Source organism: Hevea brasiliensis, chromosome 9 (assembly GCF_030052815.1).
Source record: "Hevea brasiliensis isolate MT/VB/25A 57/8 chromosome 9, ASM3005281v1, whole genome shotgun sequence".
NCBI lineage: Eukaryota > Viridiplantae > Streptophyta > Magnoliopsida > Malpighiales > Euphorbiaceae > Hevea > Hevea brasiliensis.
Genome location: NC_079501.1, coordinates 22,975,178 through 23,001,147, shown reverse-complemented (window position 1 = coordinate 23,001,147; position 25,970 = coordinate 22,975,178). Strand labels below are relative to the sequence as shown.

Sequence of the window (25,970 nt, the reverse complement as noted above, 5' to 3'; positions counted from 1 at the left end):
CTAAATTTATACATTTTTACAAAAACACTAATTTAATTCATTTGAAAACCTAGTTAATTAGTCTAGTGAGACTATATTACGGGCTTGAAGACTTTATATTCAAGTTTTAATGCTAGTCATGATTTATGTATTTTTTAATTTTTTAATTAATTATTAATTAATCAAATAAATAAAGAGGCGAAGATATAAAATATATCTAATATTTAATAACTTTCTTATCTTATTTTTTAAAATATAAGTTCGAATATTAATTGATATACTATAATCAGATGAGCTTTCGTATGAAGGACACGTGTACACTCATAAACGAGTCATATATTTCCTACAGCATGAGTAGATGAGCCATCATGCCAGAGACATGTGTATGCCCATAAAGGAGTCGTGTACTCCCTACGACATGAGTAGACGAACCCTTGCACACAAGATATGTGTACGCTCGTAAACAAGTTGAATATCGAAAACCTCATTTCCTAATTGTCCCCCTTTAGAGAATCCCACCAACAATATTCCTTTGTAGAAATGGTATGCCACAATAACGCATTCCTACGATGAAGTACCAGAAGCAATTGAGGCACACATATACATGTAAATATATGAAATTGAATTCTCTTATAAGGCCATTATATTCATTAATTATCATACGTATAATTCGAGAAAGTATGACTGATAAATATTGTGTTATTTAGATATAGTTTATATTTTCTTTTGACTTGTTTGAGTTGATATGTTTCTAATAAGCAGGCCGGTGCACTAGTTTGTCCCAAATAAACATGTTAGATGAATTGTTTATTATACTAATTGTCTAGTTATTTTTTGTCACTAATAATTTAGATATGTCAGAGTTATTATTGTTCTAAAATGATCTGATTGGACTATTCAAATAAATTTCTGTAATCAAGGTAACCCATTTGTGCTATCTTTACATGTGATCAATAGGCATTGGCTCACTTATTCTATAAATAAAGATCCATTAACACCAAGAAGGATGGATTTTTTTTTTCAATCTACCATTTTTAGAGGTAGTCGTAATGACGTAATGACATTATACTTTAAAGGGTGAACATATAAGCTCAAAATACTTAATCACCCATCATAATCATAATCGCGAATGACTCTTTTAGACGCTATCCTAATTATTAGTTATCACTAATTAATATATATATATTCATCAATTAATCACTAGGTTATTATCCAACGATAAAAAGAATATTTTAACTTTAAATATAATTTTTAGAATAAAAATACTAAATGATGAAATAAAAATGCATATCCCTCATTTTTAGTTGCACAAGAAAATAATCATCATCCTCATCCGTCATCGTATAGGCTCCTCGCCATAACGGCTGCTAATCTCAACGATCAGCATCTCCACGGTTACTTAATCCCCTAACCTGCCTGCCAATCTGACGGTCAAAAACCAGATAATTATTCAAAATAACAATCCAACGTGCCGCATGCTACAACCCTACCACCAGGAAAACTAGCCGTTACACAGAGCGTCCAAAATCTTCAACGTTCCTTTTCTTCATCTATTCCCCATTTCATCGATCAATCAAAGTAACCCAATTCTATCTTCGTCTCTCTCCTTATCAAACAATCAAAATCTCCAATTTCTTTTATTTTCTCCACTGATTCATTTGTGTTTTCAGCTGTTTCTTTTTTCCCATGGATTTCAGCACCAAAAGTTCAAAATCAGTTACCCCGGTGAAAGATACTCATGGGTTTCAATCAAAGATTCAAGAAATCTCCAAAATATCTGAGAATTCAAACCCCAACGTTTCATATTCAAGCCCTGGTGCAAAACCCACAAATTCCCCACTGATCAAATCTGCAAAATCCCAAAAAACAGCATCAAAGAATCCAATTATCAATCACAATGCGGTCCCTTACTCCCCTAGAAACAAGATTAGGGAAAGGAAGTTTGTGGTGGCAAAGAAGAATTCAAGGAAGGGGAAAGTGAATTCAACTTCAACGGTGGACTGCAAATGCAAAGAGAAATTTGGAGGTAATTTAATCAAGTGTCTGTGTGTTGCCTATGAGACATTAAGAGCTTCCCAGGAAGAGTTTTTTAAGAATCGAGATGGCATCGAACAGAAAAACGAAATGGATAAAGGAAAAACCAGTGATTATAACGCTGAAAGTGAAGGTGAAGAGGAGGAGATAGAGAAGGGATTTATGGGTCAAAAGGATGAGACCGAAGGTGGGTATGGTTCGGATAATCAAAGTTTGGGTGAGAGTGAGCAATCGGGTCAAGTGGGTATTTCTACAATTAAAAGAAGAAGAGACAAGCTACTGGAACAAGCAAGAAATAGTGTACCTGAATCTGGGATGGTGATGCATCTGGTTAAGGCTTTTGAGCAGCTACGAACGATACCAGATGCGAAGGATTCTGATAAGAAGGAAGAGGAGAAGATTAAGGAGGAGGAGAAGAAAGTAACGCAATGGGCACTGCCCGGATTACAGCATCCTAAAGTGCCAGAGATTCAGACTAATTATTCATGTACATTGCCTGAATTCCAGTCTTCTAAGGTGGCCGAAATGCAGGATTCTCCTTCTTCATTATGCCCATCGGATTTGTTTCTGACTTCTGAGAATCTGGGTTTGGATCCAAGGCTTTCTGTTTCCTCATCGTCGGACAGCAGTCAAGGCAGGTTAGTGATTATAGCTTAATTAATTGATTTGTTCAACTCTACATTTTGATAACTTGTTTTTATGTTTTGAAACTTTGGATTTTGACTGGGTAGTTCATTTTGCATTTTTTACCTGCAAATTTCAGTATTTCTAGCAGGACTTCTAATGGAGGTCGGAGAAGCCGAAGAAATGTAAGATTTTCCCCCTTCCAAATTGAGGGTTTGCGTCCATGGTCTTTTCAATTATTGAATTTGTGTCACATTGTTTGTGTTTTAGAGCTCCGAGTCATGTGGAACAATGGGTGGGAGGAGATGGAAGAAGAAGCAACTAAAGATCACATGTCAAAAGCCATTTAAGCTAAGGACAGAGGTAGATATTCTATAATGGGAATTTATCATGGAATGTTAAACCTTGCTTTTGATGAATTCTATTGTAAATTGTGGTGATTGGCTCTCATTGTAGCAAAGAGGAAGAATGAAGGAGGAGGAGTTCATGAAAAAGTTACAGGAAACGATGACTGAAGAGGAGAAGCAGCGGATTCCTATTGCGCAAGGCCTTCCTTGGACAACAGATGAACCAGAGGTGGGTTTTTCAACTGTTAAAATCAAATAGGAATATGAAAGTAGGGGTGATTTTATAAATCTAGACAGAAGACTATCAAGCTTTCTTGTACTTAAACCCTTCGATCCTCTTTTTTTTTTTTGGTTCACAAGTTCACTTACTTGATCATGGTTCTACGTCATTTCAGTGTCTAATCAAACCTCCAGTAAAAGAGAACACTAGGCCCATTGACCTTAAGCTCCATAGTGATATTCGGGCAGTGGAGCGAGCTGAATTTGACCAGCAGGTAATTCTTTAACTATTTTAAAATTGCAGCTCATGGATATCTCATATCTTATGCTGATTTTCAATACATGCTTTGCTCTCTTCATGTTTAAGTTGCTAGTAGCTATTTAGAAGGTTGAATATCTTTTCTCTTGCTGGGTACCTAACCTATTGCTTTGGAGCCTCATTAAACTAGAAAGCTCATCTTTCTTGTTGAAATGCATCAAAGCTTATGGCTGCTATATTTTATGCCTTTGTTTTAATTCTTAATCATAGAGACACTTGAAAGTTGACAATTAGTGTGATATCAGGTGGCTGAGAAGTTAAGTCTTATTGAGCAATACAAGATGGAAAGAGAAAGGCAGCAAAAGGTAAATGAAATATCACACTAATTGCATGATATTGACTTATTGGAGCTTGTTCTATTTTTACACTAGTCTATTTTTTTTTCCCCTTTAGATGGTTGAAGAGGAAGAAATACGCAGACTGAGGAAGGAGCTTGTTCCAAAAGCACAGCCTTTGCCCTATTTCGATCGGCCCTTCATTCCCAGAAGGTAAAGGTTTATCTGCTTAGTTTATTTTTATGTAAATTGTAATGTTCTTTCAAAAAATAAAAAAAGTTAAGTTTTAATGTCAAGCAAGGTACTTCATTTCTATACATATTGGTTATAACTAATGATTTTTTGAAACTATAATGCTTAACAAGTACACTGCCTTTTGTATATTTCTAAATGTTATTAACACTCACATGTTCTAAGCTTAGAATGCATTGTACACAATAACAATTTTGACGGTTAACACGAAAGGGATGAAGAAATATAATGTTTGATAACAATTTTAAGCTTCTTTGATGCCAGTACATATGCTTTAATAACATATGCTTTAATAACATATTTTGTCAAATTTTTGGCATTCCTTGTTTTACTATTCTATTGTAATGATTCGCATTTTGGTAACCTTGTTTTGATTTGTCTCTAACAATTAAAATAGACTGTACTGCATTAAAGCTGTGAGGGTAGTGTATGCAGAACCCTTTATTGTTGATTAAAATGCGAAGTTGTCTAAAGTTTGGCTTGTGTCTATCTACTTGTGTCTTATGCTGAGTGAGTTCTATTGCAATTCAATGAAGCATTTTCCTTGAAATAATATACTTTATTATCTTTTTTGTGTTTAATCGAAGGTCGATGAAGCATCCAACTGTGCCCAGAGAACCAAAATTTCACATACCTCAACATAAGAAGATCAAATGCTGTCTATCATGGAACGACCTCAACACTTTCGCTTACCAACAGTGAGGCAACATAGGGAAGATAAGAATAGAAGCATTTCGGGCATTATCATTCCTCATCAAATCACTAAATAACTTAAATCATAATTCTTTTTCCCTTTCCCCCTTCAATATTCTTTTCAAAAATTTGTACATGAAGCAACCGATTTAGTTGCCATTTTTGAGACTTTTGGTTTGTTTTTCAAGTACAGTGAAATTAATGAAAATCCTGCTGGGTTATGTCTCTTCATTTTCATTCTCCATATCTTCATGTTCTGAGGATAGAGATGAATTGTTGTTCATAGACTAAAATGAATTGGACTGCAGAATAAAGTAGGATGAAAATGTGTGTGGGTGCAATGTTATTCGCTGAAATTGTGGAATAATCTTGCCTCTCGTTTTAGTAACACACACACAGAAAAAAAAAAAAAAGTGAAATGTGAAACTATTAGGGGGTCCCTACTAAATCCACTCACTGAAAATCATGCATATTCTATCTCTGTTTGCACCTACAGTGTCTTTGTCTCCCACTTTTCAAGCTAAGCAATGCAACATTGTGTTAGTGTAGTATTAAACTTTCAAGGCTTCAGGGCTGGAAAGTTTTGGAATGTTATTGGTGATGATGATATATTTCCAGTTTGTCAAAACAACTGTAAAAAGGTTTTATTGATTAGAAGAAGGCGTATGATAAAATAAATTCTTGAGAATACCTTGCATTGTCTCCGCTTTGGAACTCTGTGCTTATGAGTTGTGTTAGATCGACTTCTCTGTATGTTCTTCTGAATGGTCAACCTTTGCCATGATTTTCGGGTCTTAGACGAGGGGATACTTTATATTTTTTAGTTCTGTATCTTGAGTGCTTGGGCCGAAGTGGTTTGTTTTGCAGCTGATATCCTCCCTGTTAACAAGGCTGCGATTGGACACTCTTATTTGTTAAATGCTATTACTGTTGTTTCTATTTCTCTCTTTGAGCCTCCAAAATATGGGCTTACTTGGGATTGCACTTCTAAGGGTGTCTTCTCATGTAATTCCTCCTATAGAGCCATTTTTGAGGATTCTTATGTGAATGGCCTCTAGGTCTTTATGCATTTGGGTTTAGAAATTGTGGATAGTCTCCCTTGCATACGTTTGATCGTTTGCTCACTAATTGTACCTTGACCCAAAGTATTCCAAGCCCATTCATGTGAGCCCACTCTAGGTCTTTATACATTTGGGTTTAGAAATTGTGGATAGTCTCCCTTGCATACGTTTGATCGTTTGCTCACTAATTGTACCTTGATCCAAAGTATTCCAAGCCCATTCATGTGAGCCCAAGTTTTGAAGGACGGGACCCAAACACCCGACCCGTAAAACCGGAAACCTGGGTGGTCCAACTGTCCAAAAGATTATGAGAAACCCTAACCTAATTATTTCCACTGTCTATAAATACTGATAACGCAATGCAACAGAGCCCTAGTGAGGGACAGAGCCTGTTTTTTATCTTTAGCTCTGCAAATAGCGCCTCTGCTTGAATCAAAGGAGGCCTCTCGACGTGACTCTTAAATAATGGCGACCGCTAGGACTGTTAAGGACGTTTCTCCTCACGAGTTCGTCAAGGCTTACGCTGCCCACCTCAAGCGATCCGGCAAGGTATAGCTTCTTCTATAGTTCTTTTTTCAGTCCCTTCTCGGTGTAAGTATAGGTTTTAGGGTTTTTGCCAATTAGATCTGATTGTGAAATTGCTGTGTTTTAATTACTGCGCATTTATTTTTGTATTTGCGGTTCAATGAATGTTATTTGATTGATTGATAGATGAATTTGATGCGAAAATTATACCATCATACCTTGTGGGTTCATGAACTTTTTTGGAGTCTAGTTTGATTGGAGTAGACATCCTGTGAATGTGCTTGAACTGGGTTGGTCAGGTAGAACTATGGCTTGAGCTTTAACTATTTAACGATGTTTTTTGAGGGTTTAAGATTAGGAACACAAGGTCTTAGGGAAATAATTACTTTCCACTTGATTGCATTTCGATAATTTTGATAACTTCTTTTTGTTGTAACAAATGCATTAGAGATGGATCTCAGCTGCGTGCCATATGATGAGGTCTTAAACAAGGGTTAGGAGGATATCACTCTTGAAAATTGTAGGCAATATGTTTTCTTCAGTGTTTAGGGAGGACATTTGTGTTTCTAGTTCTTGAAGGATAGCAAAATTCTATAGAGCTGTGTAGGACGTTATGTTCTTGACATCGGCCTATCTCTAATGGATTGACTAGCTAATCTTGAAATATAAGTTCATTGGTGATATGGGTATGGTTGAGTTGTGAGGTGTATTGTTTATTTTGTTCATTGGTGATATGGGTATGGTAGAGTTGTAAGGTGTATTGTTTATTTTGGTGACAGCCTTTTTTGAGTTAATGACAAATGAGAGTGACATATATTTGTTTCAATTTTCTGTTGACATCTTATATATGGAACAGTTTTGTTCTTTCATTATACTATGTAATCTTTATTGATATTTCATGGTAAGTTTTATCTCCTATTTCATTCTTTGTTGGATTACAGATTGAGTTGCCTCACTGGACTGATATTGTGAAGACTGGTACACTCAAAGAGCTTGCACCCTATGACCCAGACTGGTACTATGTTAGAGCTGGTGAGTCTCGCTCTCTCTCTCTCTCCCCACTCATGCACCTACTTTGGATATATGCTTGTAAAGCTGTTGATGCACCGTCACTGCTGAGATTGTCTTGTGTATCTGATATTTTATCATTTTGCAGCCTCTATGGCTAGGAAGATTTACTTGAGGGGAGGCCTTGGTGTGGGTGCCTTCCGTAGGATTTATGGTGGGAGCAAGAGAAATGGAAGTCGTCCACCTCATTTCTGCAAGAGCAGTGGTGCTATTGCTCGTCACATTCTTCAGCAATTGCAGAATATGAACATTGTTGACATTGACCCCAAAGGGTGAGCTCTGGATTTCTTACAGGCTAGGCTTCATTTTACCATGTCATCAAACTATGGTCCTCTGATTTTGCTCAAATTTCTTCTGTTTCTTGAGGATGGATGTTGCCTTGCATTTAATTTAAATCTTTTTGGAAATTCATCTTTATTCACCTGTCTTCATCCTTCATATTACCATGAACATGGCATAGGTCTTGATAAGTGATTATTGACTGATAAGCATGCGATTGCTGTTGTGGTAGTGGGAGGAGAATCACTTCAAGCGGTCAAAGGGATCTTGACCAAGTGGCTGGGCGGATTGTGGTTGCCCCTTGATCAATCAAACATTGGGCTGTGGTACAGAACTGCAGTTTATTTTGGTAGTTTTAGCTTTCTGTTATAGTCAATCAGATTACATGTTATGACATTTTTTGGCTTTCAACTGTCCGTGTCTTTGAGATGAACATGGTTCATTCCAGTTTGCATTTTATATATGATATTTTGAGATTTAAACATTATGTAATCCCATTGTCCTAAACTTTTTGCTGCGAAAAGGAAATACAGACAATCGCTGATCCTTCCAGGGACGTCTTTCAACTCACTTCTCAAAGTGCTTTTGTAATTATTGGAGGTATAAACATTTGGAATCATGATAAGCAAAATCCTGAGGTGAATGTTGTATTGCAATCATATGCATCAATAAATAAGCTAACGAGTGTATCGTTGGCAGTTGGGAATTTACGGTTAGGGTTTGTGAAGATTACAATGGACGCTAATTTTCTTTAATGGAGAGTTGAAAACAAGGCTTTTCGGGAACATTAGAAAATAGTTTAGTTGTGAAAATTTTTTAAATATAGCATTAGAATAAATACTTTATATTGTTCTAAAATTAAAAATAATAATAATAATTTTTATGGTTTGAAATACCAATGACGTTGGTCGGTTTCTGATGGCGGAAGGCGTTATTTTGTTGACGTGTTGGCTGCCCCAATAGAGTACTTTACGGGTCACTCATTTTAGTTCTAGGGCTCCATGTTAAGTTGGGTTTTGTGCCCGTTGTTTGATGGACTTGGGTGAGAGTTTAGTTTGCAATCTATATATGTAATATCCTCGTATGTATGTTAAAAAAAGAAAAGAGATTTATATTTGTGGTTTAGGTAAGGGACTGAAGGGAGACGTGTTAGCACTTAAAAGCAAATCCGCCTATTTCTACATGCCCTATATTCGGGAGTAGAACTGTTCATAACCCGACTTACGAATTTGTTTGTTGGTCGGTGGGGTATCGTTGATAACTGAATTCATGACCAATTATATAATCTTAGTGTATATTTAGAATAATGTAATAAATATAATATAATTTAAAAAATAAATTAAATTGAAACTTTTTATTATTATTATTATTATTATTATTATTATTCTATTACAATTATATTTTTTTTGTCCTATCAAATTAGTCCTTAATTCATTTAAAGCTAATTAGCTAATAGAGCTAGTTACATTGTCCTTCCGGTGAGAAATTATTTTTTATTATATTTTTAAAAAATTAATAATTATTTTTTTATATTTTTAAAAATACACTAAAATTTTGTTATTGTTAAAATTTTTAATTATTTTAATAATATATTTAATAAATTTAATTAATATATTATTTTTCTTAATTGTATTAATCTTTTTAATATGCTATATGACAATTTTTGAAGAGGTCTTATTTTATGAGCTATTTTCTAAAGTTATATATATGTTAAACATAATTTAATGTAATTTAAATTTTTGAATAGTTATATAACTATCAAAATTAAATTAAATATTTATTTCTTAAAATAAATATTCATTGTTTTCCTTATATATATATATTTTAAAAGAATTTAACAATATCATATTTTATATTTTTATCAATAATTTAAACAATTTTTTATTTAATAAATGATATAACAATGTATACTATTTAATTTTTAAAGTTTAAAATAAATTAATTAATAGATTATTTTTATCATTTCTTAAATTGTATTAATTTAATATTTTAAAATGTCATACGACGATTTTTTAAAAAGTTAAATGACATATTCTTGCAAAGCATTTTTGAAGGCTTACCTTTCACACACATATATTTGACAAATGATATAAAGATATACACCATTTAGTTTTTAAAATTTGAAATAAGTTAGATTAATAAATTATTTTTATTATTTTGCTTAATTACATTATGTTAAATTTTTAATATAATATTTGGCCATTTTTAAAGAATTCAAAAAATATACATTTATATATATATAAAATTCAATGACATTAATTTTTTTATTTCTAATATATAAAATTCTAACCAAACATAAATATTAATTATTGATCTAAATTTGTCTTAAATTCAATAATAATAATAATAATAATAATGAGCTCTGTCATTCCTAAACAGAGAAACCAAAAAAATAAAATATTGGAGTGATCATTGATTAGTTTTAGATGAATTTATTTTTCACATTTTTAATTTAAATATTATTTAAAATATTTTTTAAAAGTTTATTTGATCTAAAACTAAAACATTTTTTAATTTAAAGTTTATTTAATTTAATTTGGTTTGGTTTCATGGTTGAGAATATATTAATAGTTGATAAATATACATTTGAATCTCCATTATCCTAATTCCATGCTAAAAAAAAGAAAAATTTATAAATAAAAAATACTTTGTGATTTCATCCATTTTTCAGTTCAGAGTCCTGCAATTCACTCTGTGACAACGTGACATCCTAAAGTTTCATTCGATGAGCAAATCACGAGTTTCCATCTTTTTATGTTAAAATCTACTTACGTGGCATGAAATATTTAATTAAAATTGTTTTTTATTATAATATGAGTCCCACTTCTCTTTCCACTTCGTCTTCTTCTTCCCTGAGGCTAAATCTTATCATCTTTTTAAAGGGTATACTCACTTGTCCTCAGGTTTTGCTTGTGGACTTGCTGATTTATTTGCTGATATGGCAATGGGATCGTTGCTGATACTGGAGTTCGAGCTAAGAAGTAGTTCATAGGAATGATTCTTATCAGTCCTCTGGAGTCCGGGCATGCACAACAACAGAAGTTGTTCATAGGAATGATTCTCATCGGTCCTTGTTGAAAAAGTTGCTCTCTACGGTCTTATTGTGGGAATCTTCTCTCACCTCAAGCTAGCAGAGTAGAAATTCTTACCGCCTCTCTCGGCTATGGGATATGAAATAAATTCTCTTATTTCTTTCCATTTTAGTTACAGGATAGTGCATATTTCTCTAGTTGAGGAACCTATAGCTTCAATGACAATCCTGCATGTGTTAAATGATGATGGGTTATAATTTGGTTGCTTCAATCTCTCGTCTTTTGTTTTGTATCAATGTCGTTTTAGAAGTCTTTTCTTCATGGGTCCTCTTCCAAATTTACATAGCTTGCTGTTTTGCAGTTGCTGAATGGGTGGAAAGTGATATGGTGGCATTTACTGTCCACTCGTGTTTTTCCTGTGGTTTGGAGATTTGGGAATCAAGTTACACATGTTCTAGCAAAAACTCCTCTATTTCAAGTACCATATTTACTCATTCATGAGAATTATCACCTCATCTGCTTTCCCTTATTCATCATGATATGCCTGTAATTTGAGTTTTTTCTAATGTTATTTGCTTTGAAAAAACAAAAAACATTATACAAAGAACAAAAGTTGTTCCTTTCCCTCACAAGATACATGTTTTTTTATGCGCCAGCTAGAGCAACCTACATGTGTTTTATTAAATGAATTTTGTAACATTGAAAATCATCACAGTCTAAAGATGAAAGGAGCAGTGCTAATGAATGAGTCAATTGGGATGATCAAGATCCGTAATCATCGGAGGAGATCCAAGTAATGTTACTAGAAACAAAGGAAATTGTTGCTTGAATGATGGTTGGCAGGAGGAAGAAGAGGCAGATGTGGAAAAAAAGGAATAGTAAGACCCACAATTATAATAAAAATAATTTTTAATTAAAAATTTAATGCCATAACAGTATTTTTTTATGAAAAAAAGACGGAAATAATTATAAACCGTGAATTAAAAATGAGTAGAACCACAAAACATTTTTTATCATTTTACAAAAAAAATCCCATTTTAAACTCTATTACATATCTAACAATTGATGAGCTAGTAATAATTTATTTTTTAAATATTTATTTAACTTAAACTAAATAAATTTCAATTGATTAAATAATTTTTTTTATTTATTAACAAAAAATTTAGCTATTTTTTAAATAGTATATTAATATATATTTAATGTTGAGATCTTAATTCATGCATATTTATAAACAAGCTTGAAATAAATCAAGTTAGAACAAGGTTTGGATCATGCTCCAGTTAAACTCAAACTTAATATATTTAAAATAATTAATTATATATTTTAATTACTTAAAATAAAATACAATAATAACTCAACACAATTTTTATATGCTAAGCGCCACAAAACTAACACCAATGAAAAATATATATTTACATAAAGATGGATTCCACAAAATCATAATTTTTTTTTCCCCGTAAAGATTTAATAGCTACCTTTGGTTATTCCATACAAGATAATTTTTTCCGTTCTCAGCAATTTCAGGTGATGAATAAAGCTCTTGCATTTTTTTAATTTTTATTTTATTAAATATTATTAAAAAATTCAATTATTTTAAAAATTTTAAAATTAAAATATCATCTAATTAATATATTTAAAAATTTATTTTATTAATAATTCTAAATACACTAAAAACAATATAAAAGGAAAAAAGAAATTAGATTTTAAGTAAAGCAATTTTGATAATTTTAATTGTGTAAAAACAATCAGTTCAGAGTTTTTGAAAGAGTTACAATATGCGAAACACTAATTAATTTAAAAAATCAATATTTCTGTAATATAAATAAAAAAATTAAATTTTAACCGCAAAAAATAATTTAATATACGATAAATTTTTCACTTCATGAAAATATTTTTCTTTGTTTATTTGATGATTTTTATTTTATACATGTACAAATATTTTTTTAATAAAATTATTAAAATCTAAAAAAGTAAAAAATAACTTCCCCTTAAAAAGATTAATTTTCTTTAAAAATAATTTAATTTTTTTTAATTAAATAAATATTTTTCAAGAGCTTATTTTTTTAGTGTGCTAAATATACAAAAAAATATTTTTAAAAAATATATTTTTTTATAAAACAAACAAAGCGAGTTCAAGTTCCAATCTTACTTCGCCTCTAGTCTCATAATTTTCAAAATCAAATTACATATCTGCTCTCATCACTACCTAGTACACTGCCATTATGCCTCATAATCATAATCATTCATGAAGCTTTGGCATGCAGCATGGGCATAGATTAAAAAAAAAAAAAAAAAAATCGGTTAATGCCTAGCAAAATTCGTGAAGCCACAACTATGCTTTTTCTCTTTGCACGCATTATCTCTGCCCTCTTCCCCCATTCCTCCTTCCCTCTTCCTAAAGCTACAGCACCGAAATGAACAAAATCTAAGCTTACATCTACTCAACTCAACTCAACTAAGCCTTTATCCCAAAAATTTGGGATCGGCTATATAGATTCGTTTTTTCCACTCTAAACGATTTTGGGTTAAATCCTCAGAAATGTGTAATGCTTCTAAGTCATGCTGTACTACTCTCCTTCAAGTCAATTTAGGTCTACCCCTTTTTTTCTTTCTATCCTCTAGCCTAATGTGCTCTATTTGTCTAACTGGAGCCTCCGTATGTCTACGCTTCACATGACCAAACCACCTCAATCTCCCTTCTCTCAACTTATCTTCAATTGGCACCACTCCTACCTTTTCTCTAATACTTTCATTACGGACTTTATCTAGTCTAGTATGACCACTCATCCACCTTAACATTCTCATCTCTGCAACTCTTATCTTAGATGCATACGACTCTTTCAGTGCCCAACACTCACTACCATATAGCATAGCGTCATCGTATGGTATGCGGTAAAATTTTCCTTTTAATTTATTGGGAATCTTACGATCACATAAAACTCCCGTGGCACGTCTCCACTTCAACCATCCGGCTTTAATCCTATGACTAACATCCTCCTCACATCCCCCATCTACTTGAAGGACTAAGCCTAGATATTTAAAGTGATTACTTTGGGACAGTGCCACTCCATTCAAACTAACTCCTTCCCTATCACCAGTTTGGCCTTCACTGAACTTGCAATGCATGTATTCTGTCTTCGTTCTACTTAACTTAAAACCCTTTGACTCTAGAGTACTTCTCCAAAGTTCTAGCTTTCTATTGACTCCTTCTCGTGTCTCATCTATCAGAACAATATCATCCGCAAACATCATGCACCAAGGAATACTCTCTTGTATGTGTTTCAGTACGTTCATCTAAAACTAATGTAAAAAGGTAAGGGTTTATGGCTGATCCTTGGTGTAATCCAATTGAGATCGGAAAATCTCTTGTGTCCCCTCCCACTGTGCGCACAATAGTAGTTGCTCCTTCATACATATCTTTCAATACTTGTATGTACCTAATAGATACCCTCTTTTGTTCTAACGCATTCCATAAGACCTCTCTTGGAACACTATCATAAGCCTTCTCCAAATCAATAAAAACCATGTGTAGATCTTTCTTCCCATCTCTATATTTCTCCATCAAGCTTCTGATGAGAAAGATCGCCCATAGTTGAACGACTGGGCATGAAATCAAATTGATTGAGAGAGATAGAAGTATCATGACGTAGTCGATGCTCCACAACTCTCTCCCACAACTTCATAGTATGGCTCATGAGTTTAATTCCCTATAGTTTGAGCAACTCTGTATGTCTCCTTATTTTTAAAAATAGGTACTAAAATACTCTTCCTCCATTCATCGTGCATTTTCTTTGAGTTTAGAATCTTATTAAATAATTTAGTTAACCATGCCACTCCCATATCTCCCAAATACTTCCACACTTCAATTGGTATTTCATCTGGGTCCACAGGCTTTACCTACTTTCATTCTCTTAAGTGCTTCCTTTACTTCTAAAGATCTAATCCTTCTAGTATAATTTACATTCTTTTCTATTGTTCTATAATCTATATTCACGCTTATTTCCATTTTGACTATTATTTAAGAGATCATTAAAATAATTTCTCCATCTTTCAATAATGTCCTCATCTTTCACCAACACTTTTCCTTCTTTATCATTAATGCACCTAACTTGATTGAGATATTGACATTTCCTTTCTACTCCTTGCTAATCTATAAATATCTTTCTCCCTTCTTTTGTTCCAAGTTTCTCATATAACTTTTCAAATGCTGTGCTCTTGCTTGGCTAATCGCCTTTTTGCCTCTTTCTTTGCTATCTTATACTGTTCATATGCCTCATTATTATCACATTTAGGTAATTTCTTATACCATTCCCTTTTTCTCTTCAACGCCTTTTGTACTTCCTCATTCCACCACCATCTCTCTTTGAGGGTGGTCCATGTCCTTTAGACTCCCCAAGTACTTTTCTAGCTACTTCTCTAATCTTTGATGCCATCTGTATCCACATATCATTGGCCTCCATATCTAGCTTCCATACTTGGACTCAAGAAGCTCATTTTGAACTTCACTTGCTATACTACTTTCAACTCCCACCACTATGTTCGAGCTACAATATTTCTTCCGACCTTACTTGAATTGTTCCTAAACTTGACATCCAAGACCACCAACCTATGTTGACTTGTTAAAGCCTCTCTGGAATGACCTTGCAATCCTTGCATAGAGCTCATTTGTCTTCTGGTTAAGAGGAAGTCGATTTGACTTCTATGTTGCCCACTTTTGAAAGTCACTAAATGTGACTCTCTTTTTATAAAGTAGGTATTTGCTAGTATTAGGTCGTATGCCATAGCAAAATCCAGGATGCTTTTTCCCTCCTCATTTCGACTGCCAAAACCAAAACCTCCATGAACATTCTCATAACCTTGCCTATCACTTCCTACATGTCCATTCAAATCTCCACCAATGAAAACATTCTCTTCATTCGGTATGCTTTGCATTAAATCATCCATATCTTCCCAAAACCTTTGTTTACTCTCACTTTCTAGTCCTATTTGTGGGGCATAAGCACTAACTATATTTATTGTTTCTCCGTCTATTACTAGCTTTACTAGTATAATTCTATCTCCTACTCTTTTCACAGCTACTACTGCGTCTTTCAATGTCCTGTCTATGATTATACCCACTCCGTTCTTGTTTCTCTCCTTCCAGGTAAACCACAATTTGTACCTGAATTACCCACTTCCTTACTTTTCTCTCCTACCCATTTAGTCTCCTGAATGCAAGCAATATTCACCCTTCTCCTTTCCAAGGTATCCACAAGCTCCATTAATTTTCCTGTAAGTGATCCAACATTCCAAGTACCAACCCTGATCCTCCTCCTATCCTGCTCCTTCCTAATTGGTCTCCTTCTATGATATCTTCTATTATTTTCTATGTCTATCTTGTGTTCTGTTCCACTATTTGTTCTATTATCTGTCCTATGGACTAACTTCTTTACCCACACCCGTCCATGATGTGGGAACCCTTGCTCACTTAACACCACACCGGGCGCATGGCGCGTCGCTTTCGGTGAACGCCCTACACCCTTGCATATTTATCACTACACCCGGGCTCCGATGTAGCGCGTCGTTAGTAGAGGACGCCCCAACGTTTATATCATTTGAATCCATATCATAGGGTGTGACGAAATTTTTACGCTGGTTGTCACCTACCGCAACCCTCCTCCTTTATCCGGGCTTGGGACCGGCTAAGCGCAAACTACTTAGGCGGAGTTAAAATCTAAGCTTACATCTAAAAACCCAAAAATCAATGCAACACATTGGCCAACGAATGCAAAAAATCTATAACAATTGAAGTTCAGAAATTCACAAACCAAAGAGATTACATATTACATATTTATATATTAATATAGAGTGGACATTATAGTGTTTTTCTCCTAACCAATTATATTCATTAATGGGCATTTAAGCAGTATGAGCTTCGAGTACAACTCTCTTTGATACCCAAAAAAAATGCATAAATCAATATAGACTATGATTATAAAGTGAAACATCAATGAATAGACAATTTTTTTTCAACCATTGAGAATTCTACCAACCTTTATAGGAGACTTTCGCATTTAGCTATTTGCCATTGTTTTTTAATATAAGTAAGGTTCCCTCTTTCAAGGTAGCCTCCATAGGGGTTGTATTCATTTATCTCCATTAAATAATCAGTGGCATCCTTGTAAACTTCATCGCTCATCTCATCTCTCAAACCTTTCAATTTTTCAACCTCATTTTCAATTACTTTTAAACCAACAAATTGAAATATAACCATACATCATTGCAAACAAAGCAATTCAGGATTCAGTTACAAAGAAAAGGAATAAATGGAGTATACGCAAATGCTAGAACAACACAATAACTTAAATATTATATTACTAAGAATAGATGTTAGAATTAAGCTGCATTTTTCCTAAATTCAAGTTGAAGCAAATCACTTTTCCTTGCAGTTATATTCTTAGTTTTCATGTAAGGATGCTTTTAGCAATATGACCAAGTTTAATCACAAAATGAGAAAAATGTAGAAAGAAGAGCATAGGTGAGAGAATCAACTGGAACAAACCTGGAGAAGTTTAATCACAAAATCAGAACAGATTCACAATTATACAATCAGTCATACCACAGATACCATTCACCCTTGAGGAAGGTAAAGAAACAGGAAGATGCCCAGTATTTTGACAATAGAACTTTCCCTATTGACATGCTGATGTTCCTTCCTGCACCACAATTGCAATTATAAACATTAAAAAAGAAGACTGATCGATTGCAAAATTCTTCTGATCCACTAAACAGCAACATTGATCAAGTAATGGTAAGCAAGTATTACAATTCCTACTGAAGACATCATGTTCAATTTCATATCTCCTTTGAATGGCTAAATTGTATTCACCGCATTTGTAAAAAAATATAAACAAATAAATAAAATTTAACCAATGTAGTACTCTATCAGTGTATTTAACAAATCAATAATTGTTTCAAACACTATTATTGAGAAAGTAAATTGTCCTATAACACTTCAAACTATATGGATGAACTGAAAATCTTCCAAATATTCTACCTAGAGCCAGGAATTACCTCTTCTTTGGTGTATATTATCAGTTATATAGCAAAAGTCTTCCACATTTAGAGGCTGATTTCTTCATATTTTATATATACTGCAATCACAATAAAGAAATGTAAGCAAACTCCGCAAAATCTACAAACATCAGTTGAACAATAAGCCTTAATCCAAAGATACAACAAATTGAAAGAGGTCAAGTTCTTATGATGCAATAAGCATTGAGGAAACACCACCCAGTAGTTAGTTTCTCCCTGTTAAGAACATTAAAAGACACAAATCTGTCTATGTACATAAGAGTGAGATAGTATAATAACAAAAATAATATATTTTAATAATATGATTTTCTTTCGCAGTTAAACTAAAAACCAGTAAAGCATGATTACCAGACAATAAATTGTGGATTAATGAAGACTTTAAATGGCTTTAGAAAGCAGATCTTGTGCTTTTTAATTGTTACACCACAGGCAAAGGCGCAGAGCAGCAAATGAGTCCCTTAAATCAAACTTTTTGCTTTTGCTTCTAAGGAAGACAATCTTGTTCCCGGTTGAAGGGAATTTCAGTTGCCTTTTGTGTAGGAAGAAGGACATTAATTGCCCTTCATTTAATAAATGGAACAACTTAGATCCCTTCATATATCCTTTTCCTCACTCTTTCTTTTTTCCTTTTTTTCCTATTCAAAGATCAAAGATCAGTCCTTTGTCTCTGTGTTTTCAAATCGAGAATTCTTTTGAGATGAAAGACCACTACTACAAATAATACTACACCCTTGATCGTGAAACATCGATTGCTTGTTGAATCACAATAACCAAAGAGAATATCATTAATCTAGTAAAACAAAACAGAAAATGAATTCTACACAACTCAGCAGGCATCATCAACCCCACCTAGGCAATTATGCCAACATATTGTAGGCAACTTATGAAGATCATTACAGCCTATCCGCAGGAGATAATTATGAAGCCATAATTTTTTTTAGAATTAATGTCACATTTGCCTTACCCATTTTAATGATAATTATACTTTCCAATCATCAAAACTTCTGTTAAATTTAATAGTGAAATAGAAGAAAATCAATTTTGAGAGGGGTAAGGGATTAGATACAAAGCAGATACGGAATATACACCGATTTAGCAGATGTAACATGAATTAATCAAAGAAAATAAAATAAAGATAAGACCTTGGATGCTTTGAACTGCATGGGCAGTGAGTTTGTGAGACCAAGAAGAAGTGAGACAAAGGTCAAGGCTTGGACCTGGCGAGCACCTCTGCAGACCAGCTCAAGACAGAATGCGGACCCGATGAAGCCCAAAGCAGAGTGTTGAACTTACCCAATAATAGACGATGCCCAACTCAAGACTATTTGTCCCAAAAATTAATGAAAGAAAATAAAACAACCATGATAAAATGCTCATCTAATTGCAAATGAAAAGTGCACAATTTTGACAACTTATAAGTCTCTTTAGAAGTACAAAGTACATATTACATTTGCATGCAGAATGGACAGAAGATCTGTTTTCGTTCTTAGAATGTCATATTGAACAGCACAGAAGAATTTGAAATAGGAATCATCTCGCTCTTGGCGATGGCATATACTGTATCACAATAAATCGCACCAATTTTCCTTCTCTTTGTTATCAGCAACACGTAATAGGGTCCCAAAAATTTAATGAAACCAAAATTGACCAAAGAAGAATTCATGAGCTCTATAATGAAATGGATGCAAGAGATTAGATAGAACAATATCGTATACAGACCAACTATTCTATAGCAAGTAGTTACAAATTTAAGTCTGCCAGTTGATTTATTCCCTTCATGTATTCACCTTAGCAAGTCACAACATTCACTTTCTGAGTAGGTTGTAGAATCTTCAAGACTATATAGTTCAGATGGTTCTAACCGATCAATCTTTAAAACCCTAAAAAATATTCTGTTCTTGTCTCTTCTTATCATATAAAAATTCTACTGCATAGGAAATAAAATGAATAATGGATAAAAACTGAGTCATAATATATGACTGTAATTCCATAATCAACATACTTTAGTCATTTCATGCAAATAAAAACAGAAAATATAATGTATTTGGTGAATCAAATGCAAAGACAAAGGCACCTTAGTTTCTCACTTTTTACACCTCGCTATTTGAGAGGAAAGGTGAACAGGAAACACATGGAAGGTGTCACATAGAAAAATTGCAGTACTTGGAAAGAAATATCAACAGATGATCAAAATACCAATTTCAATGTAAACAAAAGAGCAAGTAAAATAGAAACTAATACAATAACAATAAACACAAACAATGTGGGTCAAGGAGCTAACTCATCAACAAATCACTGAAAAACCTAGAAGTAAATGAATAGTGGCAACATTACCCGTCTTCATTATTTTACAAAAAATAGAAAATCGAAGAAAAGGCAAAAGAATAGTGGAAATTCCATAAACACCATCTGAAAAACACCATCAGAAAATTCATGTCATAGCATAAATTTCACTGGCACAATTCATCCAGGTTTGGTAAGCCATGTTCACCATTTGGTGCAAGACTAATCCAAATAAACTCCACTGTTTCACTCATTGTCCTACATTAATAATAATAATAATAATAATAATAATAATAATAATAATAATAATAAACCAAAGGACAATTTCCATAATCTTAAATAATGTAGAGTTTTCATATAGAACTGCGTGTGTGGCAATGAGATCCTTTTGGAAGTGGGATCAAGAAGCTATCCAATATCATCTCTTGTGGTTCTAATAGAATTGGAAGATCCAAATAAGCTAGTTAAAGATATATAAAGGCAAAAAGTAGCGGAACTAATGCATGCTATTTTTAGGAGTTCTTATATTTTCAGCCTACCGCTACACCAATCAACCTTTTTTTCTTTTCATCTCTTCCGCTCATTAAATATGGACTTGAATTCTTGAAATTGCACATGGGTTTTCGGTTTTCAGTCACTTCATCATTTGTATATCAAAGAATGGTATTTGCTTGATCACAACAATGAACTGATCTATAGTTAGAGAAATATAGAATAGGAGCTTGATCTTTTTTCTACAATGTCATTTATTTCATAAAAACATGCAATGGCAGTGATGCTGTTTTCTCCTCTCTAGCAGGTTATGGATGTTGGGTACAGGAATTAGATCTGTAAGAAAGAAAAGCACCGGTTGGATTATATAACCACCGCTCCAATGCCTAAGTCAGTAGTAAGAACTAGACAATAGAATGAGAGGGTAAAAACTGGTTACTATGCATACTTGATGGCCTTTAAATAGGCCTTTGATGTCGTCTCCTATTAGAATTATGAGTTCTGCAGTTGAGTAGAGTTAGGAGTCTGCTTTGTTGATCAACTCCTTGTACGAATTGGATTCCAATTAAGGCAGATACCTCGAGATCCTTATCTTCAAGAGTGATCCGAGTATCGCTAGCATAATTGGGCGAGTAACTTCCTTCTTCGAGAGTGTTCGGGTATCAGGGTTACCCGTTGCTCGGTTATCTGTTACTTAGCCCTTATTATTTTAGTTATTGTAATATCATTAGTTCCCCTATGAATATCCGAGTCTTTAGGCTCAGCGATATTTGTTATTTTGTGTTGATCAATTTCTTTATTTGTTGCTTAGGCGTCATCAAATGAGAGGAGAAATTTAAAAAGTTTTGAAATGTCTTGCCGCTTGGAGAGCCATGTATAAATCACGTCAGCACGATGCTCCAAGCGCCATGTTTGGCATTTCGAGGAGTTTTTGCATTTATGGTTTCTGCTACTATATATATAAAACACCCCACCTTATTACATTTTTGTATCTTTAGCTTTTCTTCTTTAATTTTATTTTTCTGTTTTGCCTTTTTTCGCCCGAAAAGGTTGTTTTTTTCATCACCAAAGGGTTTCAGATCTTAAGGTAAACCTTTTTATTTATTTCTATTTTCCTCTCCTTTCCTCCTCCTCCTTCGTCCAATGTGTACTCCTACCCCAAATCTGGGTCAGGACACTACGGAGGTCTCTTTTGACTTGGCTATCCCTCCTCAGGAGGTGTTAATGGCCGGAGAAGGAACTTCTCGGCAGCCTGCTGAGCAGCTGGAGGCCGTAGCGCAAGTTGCTGGAGAGGGAGGGCCGTAGCTATCAACCCTTCAGGCCAATATGGGGCTAGGGATAAAGGTCCCCAGTACAGTTGAAAAGAAAGACAATCAATGAAGGGATTCTAGAGGAGCACCATCTTCCTTCTTATATGCTCGATCATAGGCTAAAAGGGCACGTGAGGGCGAATGAAATTCTTTCACGTAGGAACTCTATCATGATCTATAAGGAGCAACTCAAGGCGAGTGTCCAGTTTCCGTTGGATCCGTTCTTCGTTAAGGTCCTACAGTCTTAGCTCCGCCCCAATAGCCGGCGGACATTTTGCGTTCCTCATTCTCTGCCGAGATAAGAACTTGGTTGCTACAACGAAAGCGCTTCAGCACTTTCACAAGTTCTTTTTGCGTGAAAACGCAAACTTCAGTTACTTTATCTTTAAAGGCGGGTTCCCTTTGTTCACCGAACTTCCGTATTCTCTAAAGTGGTGGAAGGATCGATTCTTCGTACTAACTCCAGAAGAGGAACAGGGATGGGAATGTTTCTCGTTGCATTGGACGCCCAAGCCCACCAAACATGAGGGTAAGCCCTTCTCAAAGCTCTTTGACGGTAGGTATAGTCATTCTTACTTTAGATGGGCCTACCAAACAAATGGGCCTGAGTGTCCAATGTAACAAGAAACGTTCCATCTCTTCCTTCTTCCAGAGTCGGCACGAAAAACCGATCCTTTCACCACTTTAGAGAAGACGGAAGTCCAGCGAACAAAGGGAACCTGCCTTTACCAGTAAAGTAATAGAAGTCTGCGTTTTCACGCGAAAAGAACTTGCTTTCGCCGAAGCAACCAGGTTCTTCTCTTGGCAATAAGGAACACAACCAACGCCCACCAGCTATTGGGGTGGAGCTGGGAAACAAAGATATTATAGTACTACAAGACCTCAACGAAGAACAGATCTTAAGGAAATTGCACACCCGTTTTGTGTTGCTCCTCATAAATCATGATAGAGTTCCCATGCAAAAGAATGTCATCTGCCCTCATGTGCCCTTTCGGCCTATGGGCGAGCATGTAAGAAGGAAGATGGTGCTCTTCCCCCTCTATTGATTGTCTTCTTTTGCGACTGTGTTAGGGACCCTTATCCCCGGCCCCAGATTGACTCGAAGAGATGATAGCTACAGCCGGCCTTTCCTCTCCAGGAGTTTGCGTTATGGCCTCCGGCTACTCGCCAGGTTGCCGAGAAGTCCATTCTCCTGCCATTAACACCTTCTGAGGAGGGGTAGCCAAGTCAAAAGAGTCCTCCATAGTGTCTTGACCCAAATTCAAGATAGGAGTACTCATTTGAAGAAGAAGAAGAAAAAAAAAAAAAAAAAAAAGGAAAAGAGTGCAAAAAGGAAATAAATAAAAAGGTTTACCTTAAAATCTAAGATCCTCCAATGACGAAAGAAACAACCGTCTCCGGTGAAAAAAGACAAACAGAGAAACAAGATTAAAGCAGAAAAGCTGAAGATACAAAAATGTAATAAGGTGGGGTGATTTATATAGTAGCAGATAACCCACCCAGTCTCTTCTTTCTTGCATATCCAAATTCCTGTACCCAACATTCATAACTCGCTAGAGAGGAGAACAGCATCAGGCATCACTCCTTTTTTTTTTTTTTTTTGTGAAAGACTAATTGAGAAATAAAATGAGACATGACAAAATCAAATCCAAAAACAATTGAAACCTGCATGAACAACAGAGGCAGCACAACTATATCATATAGATTTTCAGCAACGACATGATCATGTAAACTAAAGCACGCCAATCTAGGTGTCTTCACTCATTGAACACACAAATTTAAAAATAGAAAGAGAACAGGGGCAGCATAGTTAACATAATAATAACTCAGGCATAATCAGAACAAACTATATAGCTAACCACACCAGACCAAAAATACATGCGAAGGACAGCACAGCAAACCATGCAAATCTCTAATTGATGACGGGCCAGCAACAAAAGGAAAAGCAATAACTGAAGCACCCAAAAAATAGCAAGAGCAGCAGAATCAAAGGGATCAAACAGTAAACAGTAAACAGTAAACACATCAAAAAAACAGGTGATCAAGCTTTGGCAGAGACTTGTATGTTTGGTATAATAGAGAAACTCAATGATGCTTGACCAAAAAGACACCTTAAAATGCTTCTAAATCTTGCATATACTCCATAAGCACAAAATGAGTTATCAAAACAATATGTATTAACTTACCAAAAGCATATTAGATCACTTGTCATGTCTCCTAAAACAATGGTCAACAAAATATGTTTCCTGCATGATGAAGGAATATTAGACCTGCAAAACAACACTCAAACGAAACTTAAAATTAGGGGTGAGCATTCGGTTCAAATCAAACCAAATCGAATCAAATCATGAAAACCGAATTACATATTTTAGAAACCGAACCGAACTGAAATGGATGAAAAACCGAATCGAACCAAACCACTCTATTTCGGTTTGGTTCGGTTCAAACCGATCGATTTTGATTTTTAATCAATTTTTAATTTAGACTTGATTTTCAAGTTATTTGATCTAATTTTGATCTTAGTTTGAACCTAATATCCATTAATCAATAAAATTAAACAATTTATATATACAAAATTACATATTGTAAAAGAACTAAGAAATTTTGAAATAAGAATTCTGATATTTATTACCTCAGAAATCAAATATATATATAAAAAATTACAGCTAACAAATAGGTTCCTAATCAAGCTAAACTACCAAAATTGTATCAGAATTGTAGAAAGAGATAATGCTTATTGATTTCAATTAATCTGTACATGGGTATATATATACAATTGATTCCTATAATTGTGTTCTACTAATTAGGAAGAAATCCTAAATAAGAAATCCTAAATAGGAATACAGAATACAGAATATACAGAGAAATAATATAGTGATTGACTTTCCATAACACTCCCCCTCAAGTTGGAGCATAGATGTTAATCATGCCTAACTTGTTACAAATGTAGTCAATCCTAGCTCCATTCAGAGCTTTTGTGAAAATATCTCCTAATTGCTCTCCAGTTTTGATGTGTCATGTTGAGATGATTTGTTGTTGAATCTTTTCACGAATAAAGTGACAATCAATCTCAATATGTTTGGTCCGCTCATGAAACACCGGATTAGAAGCAATATGAAGAGCAGCTTGATTATCACACCACAATTTCGTAGGCAGGGAGGTCTTAAAACCTGTCTCATCTAGTAATTGAAGTATCCACATTACCTCACATACTGATTGTGCCATGGCTCTGTATTCGGATTCAGCACTAGATCGAGAAACTACACTCTGCTTCTTGCTTCTCCAAGACACCAAATTTCCTCCAATAAAAACGCAATATCCAGTAGTTGACCTCCTGTCAACCTTAGATCCAGCCTAGTCGGCATCTGAAAAACATTCAACATTCAAATGCCCATGATTACCATATAGCAAACCTCTTCCTGGAACGCCCTTCAGATAACACAAGATTTGTTCTAAGGCTTCCCAATGAGCAACAGTTGGGGAAGACGTAAACTGACTTACCACACTAACGGCATAAGCAATGTCAGGACGAGTGACTGTAAAGTAGTTTAATTTTCCTACCAATCTTCTGTATCTCTCTGGATCTTCAAACAACTCACTATCCCCTGCCAACAGTTGTAAAGTTGGAGTCATTGGTGCGCTACAAGGCTTAGCACCTAATTTTCCTGTCTCTGTCAATAGATCGAGGACATTTTCTTTGAGACAAGAAAATACCCTTCTTACTTCTCATAACTTCAATACCCAAGAAATACTTTAACAATCCCAAGTCTTTGGTCTGAAACTGAGTTTAGAGGAAGGTTTTAAGAGATGAAATACCTGCAGAGTCACTCCCACTGATGACAATGTCATCCACATAGACTACCAAGAGAATTAGACCAGCCTCAGATTGCCTATAAAATACTGAGTGATCACACTTACTTTTTTGCATATCAAATTCCTGTACTGCTTCACTGAATCTCCCAAACCATGCCCTAGGACTTTGTTTCTAGCCATAAAGAGACTTCCGAAACCTACAAACTTTACCCAACTCCCCCTGAGCAACAAACCCAGGTGGTTGCTCCATATACACCTCCTCCTGAAGATCACCATGAAGGAAAGCATTCT

At 34.5% G+C, this 25,970-nt stretch overlaps 2 protein-coding genes and 1 long non-coding RNA gene across 5 annotated transcripts; 2 read left to right on the top strand and 1 right to left on the bottom strand.

The window, feature by feature from the left end:
• The first annotated feature begins 1,377 nt into the window (after positions 1 to 1,377).
• LOC110659353 (microtubule-destabilizing protein 60-like) lies at positions 1,378 to 4,973 on the top strand. The gene is made up of 8 exons (XM_021817250.2): positions 1,378 to 2,651; positions 2,777 to 2,822; positions 2,908 to 3,000; positions 3,094 to 3,213; positions 3,380 to 3,478; positions 3,768 to 3,827; positions 3,916 to 4,010; positions 4,637 to 4,973. Exons 1-8 carry the CDS (start codon positions 1,666 to 1,668, stop codon positions 4,749 to 4,751), a joined length of 1,614 nt encoding a protein of 537 aa, XP_021672942.2. The 5' UTR covers positions 1,378 to 1,665; the 3' UTR covers positions 4,752 to 4,973.
• Positions 4,974 to 6,119: 1,146 nt separating this feature from the next.
• On the top strand, positions 6,120 to 8,159 carry LOC110659351 (40S ribosomal protein S19-3). The gene is made up of 4 exons (XM_058153448.1): positions 6,120 to 6,352; positions 7,270 to 7,360; positions 7,485 to 7,668; positions 7,908 to 8,159. Exons 1-4 carry the CDS (start codon positions 6,269 to 6,271, stop codon positions 7,978 to 7,980), a joined length of 432 nt encoding a protein of 143 aa, XP_058009431.1. The 5' UTR covers positions 6,120 to 6,268; the 3' UTR covers positions 7,981 to 8,159.
• An 8,872-nt stretch (positions 8,160 to 17,031) lies between these two features.
• Positions 17,032 to 24,046, bottom strand: LOC110659348 (uncharacterized). Of its 3 annotated transcripts, none has more exons than XR_009151331.1 (3): positions 18,924 to 24,046; positions 17,761 to 17,840; positions 17,032 to 17,402 (listed from the first exon to the last, which is right to left on the bottom strand). It is a non-coding gene; the product is annotated as an uncharacterized LOC110659348 (long non-coding RNA). The 3 variants fall into 3 exon arrangements; XR_009151332.1 differs by having other exon boundaries at positions 17,761 to 20,892; positions 21,005 to 24,046; XR_009151330.1 differs by having other exon boundaries at positions 17,761 to 24,046.
• Positions 24,047 to 25,970: the final 1,924 nt, after the last annotated feature.